The following is a 6,716-nucleotide window of genomic DNA, read 5'->3' on the forward strand; positions in this document are numbered from 1 at the left end:
GCACTTCAATATACCAAGCTTGTCACAACGCATTTCTTATACCCCACTCTATGGCACAGGATATAAAAATTCAAAAACTTCATCATTTATTCAGTGTTATGTGCACACAACAGTACTAACAGTCTATTCTAAAAATTGAAAATTACATTTTAACCTGCTAACAGGGCAAAAAAAAACCAACAATTCAATTTCGCCCTTGCCGAGCAGAGTGAATGCTAAACGGGATGAGCAAAACGGTCGAACTTTATTTGCAAAATTTAATATTGGATGAGACATTGTGTGGGTGTGTGTGTTTGTTTGGTTCGAAACTGTGGTGTTTTAAAGCAAACCTTCAGATTTCAAAATTGCACTCATATCGAATTGCAGCAACACAATCAGGTAGGATGTGGCTGCACTGACAGTCTGCAAGGAAATGGAAAATTAAATGGAAATGAAAATATGGTTAATGGAAAATCATCATTTAACCTCATCATTGCATTAGACATACCGAAAATATAAATGTGTAGTCCAGGGTAAACAAGCCAATACCATTGAATTGGAAATATCCCTCCCAGTGCAGGAATTGTAAGGTGAACGATTTCATTTTGTTGTAGTAAAGGTCATTGCCCAACATAAACGCCGGCTTCTTTTGCATTATCTCATGGACAATCATGGCCGATTGTTTAGAGAAACTATTGGCATTGCTGCACAAACGCAAAACCATGTAAGCCACAGCCATTGTGATCACACTCCAAACGAGGAAAAGCAAAATGACATAGTCCAGCAAGCGACTCTTGCCACCAACTATGAAATAAACTTTTGTCAGCAGAAAGATGCCGAAAATCGTAATGACAAAGCACACGGCCATGAAGGGCACACACTGGGGCCCATACTCGGCATTGGTAAGGACACTTAAGGAAAGAATTTTATCATGAAGTTCAAAGAGTTTGGGCATATTGCTCTCCGAGGTGGGCCTGTAGAGCGAACAAGACAAAGAGATGAGTTACTACAAACACTATTTTAATGATAACATTTCTTGATCAAGTTACCCTTCATCTGGAACGATTTCAGTATCATAGAAACGATCCATATCATCATTGGGGTCATCATTATCCTCATTGATTGTTGCCATGTTCTCAGCAAAATGCCTATGGCGCAGCTCCTGATTTGCTGGCATATCCTTTTTGGTGCCGATCTCCACATTGAAAATCATTAGTGGAGCATGCTTGCTATCGCTTTCATAACTGATCCTTTCAAAAAGTTCATTCAACCTCTGAAAGCGTTGAGAGATTTCCGACACAAAATAAATGAACTGGCCCAGCATAATACTGGCAGCAGAGTAAGGAAAATTTGAGACCATCAACGAAATGAAAAAGTATTCATGGTAGTAGCTGCAAAAGAAATAGCATAGTAAATTTCAAATCCATACAAAGCCACTACTACTCACTAAACCAATTCATTGATATCAAAGAGCATGGAAGCTGCAAATAGTCCTATGACCACAATCCAAGTACTATAGAAAATGCATATCTTCTTTCTGTTCGATTTCTTCTCTTTTCTAGCAACACCAACTTCGGCGCATTTTTGCAGACAATCATCAATATCCTGCAGAGATCGTTGAAACACCATAAAAAACTTCTTACGTCTCCACAGATTCAGCGCATGCATGGAAATGTACAGAAAACATCCGAGATGGATCAAAAGTGAGTTACCCAAACGACAGACACTGTCACAACTGATCTGCTGATAGATGCCAAAGGGTCCCAAATTGATGAGCCCATAACAAATCAAATACAATATTGGTATGATATACATTTGAAGATAATGAAAAAGATTCGAACGAGGATTCAATCGTTCATACGGCATAACACCATATAGCTGAAAATGAAAAGCGTATGAACAAAAATACAAAATTCGTTTAAAACTTAAATAGGAAGAGTAGAATAAAATACATTAACATTTGGAGAAATCTTTTGTGTATACTGGATTCCTCGACAAACCTGCTGAATATGATGCTGGCACAGGGATGATTGATTTGTATATATATATTTCATACAGATTAATTTCCCGATTTAATGTCTTGGACACATAAAAGTCACATTCATGACACCATTTAACCTTCGCAAGCCCAAAAATCAACCGAATGGGATCTTCGATTTTCAAACATCAATAACTTAGCGAATTTTTATCAATCAAAATCGTTAACCTTGATTTCGCTCATCTATTAACCACCCAGGTTGGATTCTTTTTTTCTAAAAAGGTATTTTGTGTCCCTCCGTTGCAGCAAAGGTTCGCACCCGTTTTAACATGGCGAGGAAAGTACGATCTGACACTGCACGGAAGCTGGACATTAAAAAGCTACAAACACAACAAATGGCAGCGGCATACTCCACTCAACTGACCCAACTGCTTGATGAAAGCACTCCTTGTTCCGATGAGTGCAGTGGCAAACTATTGCCCACTCCATGGAAAATGCCCCGAAATCCATACTAGGGTACCGGGAGCCTCCTCCAAGAATCCCATGGTACGACCAAGAGTGTCGAGATGCTACTGAAGCCAAGAATGCGGCATATAGAGCAACCCCACAATCAGTAGCAACGCGCCAGATGAAGGAGAGGCATCGGGAGAAAAGGAGAGAGGAGAAACATCTATTCCGCAGAAAGAAAAAGGAAAAGAAGGAAATCTGGTAACTGACACAGATAGCATGCTGAGGATATGGAAAGAATATTTTACCCAACTGCTAGTGTCCGACGTTGGCGTCGAAGACGATACCTCAGAACCAATCCCTGATGATGGTATAGAATGTTTACCTCCTAGTCAGAATGAGGTCCAAGTAGCAGTGACCCGACTAAAGAACAACAAGGCAGTAGGAGCCGATGGGTTACCCGCTGAACTGTTTAAGACTGGAGGCGACACGCTGATCACCTTATCTGCACAATCTGGCTAGAAGAACGCATACCCCTTGATTAGAACCTCAGCATACTATGTCCCGTACACAAGAAAGGGGACAAGACGGAATGTGCCAACTACAGAGGAATAAGTCTCCCCCCCCCCCATCGCATACAAGATACTCTCGAGTGTACTGCGTGAAAGATGAAAAACCTAAAGTCAATGAGATAATTGGGCCCTATCAATGCGGCTTTAGACCTGGTAAATCCACCCTAGACCAGATATTCATACTGCGCCAAATCCTGGACAAGACCCAAGAAGGACAAATCAACAACTACCATCTCTTTGTTGACTACAAAGCCGCCTTCGATACTCCTTTACGTTCAAAGGTATCTCAAGCCATGTCTGAGTTTGGTATCCTTGCAAAATTAATAAGACTCTGCAGGATGACACTTGCTGATACGCGTTCCTCAGTAAGAATAGAAAAGAATCTCTCCGAACCATTTAATACCAAACGAGGTTTCAGACAAGGAGACAGCCTATCGTGTGATCTCTTTAATATCCTGCTGGAGAAGATTAAATGAGATGCAGATGTGAATAGATATGGCACATTAATCACAAGAGAACACATGCTACTCGCCTATGCCGACGGCATCGATATCATAGGTCGGTCACCGGAAGTAGTAACTGCAGCCTTTGAAAGAATCGAAAGAGAGTCAGTGAAAATGGGTCTGGCAGCAAATTGAGATAAGACGAAATGGATGGTTTCAACTCCCAAAAAGCCTTGCCGCCGTAACCGAAACGAATGACACCAGTTTTGAGATAAAGCGAAGAATAATACTGGCAAACAGATGCTACTTTGGACTAAGTAAGCAGTTTAGAAACGATGCCACCTCTCGGCAGACGAAGATTACACTATACAAGAACTCGTGCCACTGTAGCCAATGTCTGCCTATGACGCCGATTGCCAGCGTTCGAATCCTGGTGAGAACATCGGACAAAATTAAAGCGGTGGTTATTACCTCTTAATACTGGCGACATTTGCGTGGTACCATGCCATACATGGTCAAGTACAAAATTCTCCCCAAAGAGGTGTCGCACTGGGGCACGCTTTTCGGACTACACTATAAAAAAAGTTCTAATAATTGAGTTTTAGCATAAATCAGATAGCACTCATTGACGTGTGGGAATTTGCCCCTGCTCGGTTCCTGGGCAAATTTTTAGTCTACTCCCAAATGTCTTTATTTTGAGTCCTTTATTACCGTACTGGTAAATATTTCCGGTTTGGAGGTATTTCGGTGGTGGGGTGGCCACCAAGACACTTGGCGCTTAAAGTAAATATAAGACTCGTGCACTACTTTCAAATACATTTAATATGAGCCCTATAATGGTATTATTGGTAAATAAGTGCTCTTTGAGTGTGGGGCGGACCCCAGGGTCTCTGTCCCGAAAATGAGTATCAATATCCCGAAAATCAATCAATTTTCACACACTTAATAGCTTTTATATAATAGGAAAATATTTTCGGGTGGGGCAGTTCCCCAAATACATGGCGCTTAAATTGGATATTCCTTTTTATACCCACGACCGAAGGATGGGGGATGTCATTTCGTTTGCAACACACCGAAGGATGGGGGTATATTCATTTAGTCATTTCGTTTACAACACATCGTAATATCCATTTCCGACCCTATAGAGTATATATATTCTCGATCAGCGTAAGACGATCTAGCCATGTCCGTCCGTTTGTCTGTTGAAATCACGCTTCAGTCTTTAAAAATAGAGATATTGAGCTGAAATTTTGCACAGATTCTTTTTTATACCCTCCACCATAGGATGGGGGTATACTAATTTCGTCATTCTGTTTGTAAGACCTCGAAAAATACGATCGTCGTGACATTTTAAGTCGAACTAGCCATGTCCGTCCGTCCGTCTGTCTGTCAAAAGCACGCAAACTTTTGAAGGAGCAGAGCTAGCCGCTTGAATTATGCACAAATACTTCTTATTGGTGTAGGTCGGTTGGGATTGTAAATGGGCCAAATCGGTCCATGTTTTAATATGGCTGCCATATAAACCGATCTTGGGTCTTGACTTCTTGAGCCTCTGCAAATGCAAATTTTGCCCATGAACATTCCACTAAAGAACAGGGGCAAACTTCTCACATATCAATGAGTGCAGTCCGATTCAAGTTTTAAGCTCAATGATAAGGGGCCTCCTTTTTATAGCCGAGTCCGAACGGCGTGCCGCAGTGCGACACCTCTTTGGAGAGAAGTTTTACATGGCATAGTACCTTACCAGGATTCGAACCCTGGCGTTCAGCGACATAGGCGGACATGCTTACATCTGCGCTACGGTGGCCTCCATTCTGGAGCCTATGGACTATAACTTGTTTGCCTATAAAGAGATTCTGCGCAAAGAACTCGACAAATGCGATCCATGGTGGAGGGTATATAAGATTCGCCCCGGCCGAACTTAGCACGCTTTTTCTTGTTTGTCCATAAGCAGGTTAAGTTCGAAGATGGGCTATTCGGACTATATCTTGATATAGCCCCCATATAGACCGATCCGCAGATTTAGGGTCTTAGGCCCATAAAAGCCACATTTATTATCCGATTTTGCCAAAAATTGGGACAGTGAGTTTTGTAAGGCCCTTCGACATCCTTCCTAAATTTGGCCCAAATCGGTCCAGATTTGGATGTAGCTGCCATATAAACCGATTTGGGATCTTAACTTCTTGTGCCTCTAGAAGTCGCAATTAGATTTTGCCAAATTTGGGACAGTGAGTTGCGTTAGATCCCTTGACATCTTTCTGCAATTTGACCCAGATCGGTCCAGATTTGGATATAGCTGCCATATAGACCGATGTCTCGATTTAAAGTTTTGAGCCCATAAAAGGCGCATTTATTGACCGATGTCGCTAAAATTTGGGACAATGAGTTGTGTTAGGCTCTTCGACATTTTTCTGCAACTAGGCCCAAATCGGTCCAGATTAACTCGATTTAAAGTCTTAGCCCCATAAAAGGCGCATTTATAATCCGATTTCACTGAAATTTGACACAGTGACATATGTTAGGCTTTTCGTCATCCTTGTCGTATATGGTTCAAATCGGTTTATTTTTAGATATAGCTACTAAAAAGATCAATATTTTGTTATACACAATTGAACATTGACTTGTACTTATTAGTATTTGGTCCAAATCGAAACATATTTCGAAAAAGCTGCAATGGGGCATAAGGTATGCCTTTTCACCGGATTTTGACGAAAGGAGGTTTACGGATGTACCCAAGGTGGTGGGTATCACAAGTTCGGCCGGGCCGAATGCCTTTTTACTTGTTTGTGTTTAGTTTAAAAATTTTCTCTATTATTTACCAATGATAGGGTTTTAATAAAAATATTCATTTTTTGTAATTTTATTTGGCTTTCACTTTTTCTATCACTTTCACTTGTTTTCCTTTAGGTAGTTGTTACTGTTGTTATTTGTTTTTATACACTTAAGTATTGCGAGCCTAAGACTTTACTTCACCGAACTGGTTTAACAATTAAAGTTTGCTCGAAAGAGTTGAGCACTCATTTAAATGCTGACCATTTCGAAAAAGCGCAGGTGCTTTTAAGCATAAAAACAAACGCACTTTTGTAACGCCAGATAACATCTTTGTTTGGGTTATTTGTCCAGGACAATTAGTATATTAAAAACCCTGCAGTGCTGGCTTTCATGGGGAAGCATAAACGAACGGCATAGACAGTATTGGGAAAAATAACATAAGATTAAATAAACACATTAGAATACTTAATAACAAAATAAAATAAAATATGTGGTGTAGAATAAAATATTTTGTTAAATTGAAAG

At 40.5% G+C, this 6,716-nt stretch overlaps 1 protein-coding gene across 1 annotated transcript; it reads right to left on the bottom strand.

The window, feature by feature from the left end:
- Nucleotides 1-277: 277 nt before the first annotated feature.
- LOC106088892 (gustatory and pheromone receptor 33a) lies at nucleotides 278-6,268 on the bottom strand. Its single transcript, XM_059365494.1, has 5 exons — nucleotides 6,239-6,268; nucleotides 1,427-1,857; nucleotides 1,029-1,370; nucleotides 488-953; nucleotides 278-402 (listed from the first exon to the last, which is right to left on the bottom strand). The coding sequence occupies exons 1-5, from the start codon at nucleotides 6,266-6,268 to the stop codon at nucleotides 319-321; spliced, it is 1,353 nt and encodes a 450-aa protein (XP_059221477.1). The 3' UTR covers nucleotides 278-318.
- Nucleotides 6,269-6,716: the final 448 nt, after the last annotated feature.

This window comes from Stomoxys calcitrans, chromosome 3 (genome assembly GCF_963082655.1).
Source record: "Stomoxys calcitrans chromosome 3, idStoCalc2.1, whole genome shotgun sequence".
NCBI lineage: Eukaryota > Metazoa > Arthropoda > Insecta > Diptera > Muscidae > Stomoxys > Stomoxys calcitrans.

Bases quoted from the DNA above. Each gene is read 5' to 3' on its own strand.
- LOC106088892 (XM_059365494.1), bottom strand. From the start codon at position 6,268: ATGAATATTTTTATTAAAACCCTATCATTG. The intron at 1,371-1,426 runs GTGAGTAGTAGT...TTTCTTTTGCAG, and splicing joins GATATCAATGAATTGGTTTA to CTACTACCATGAATACTTTT. The intron at 954-1,028 runs GTAACTTGATCA...TTCGCTCTACAG, and splicing joins GAAATCGTTCCAGATGAAGG to GCCCACCTCGGAGAGCAATA.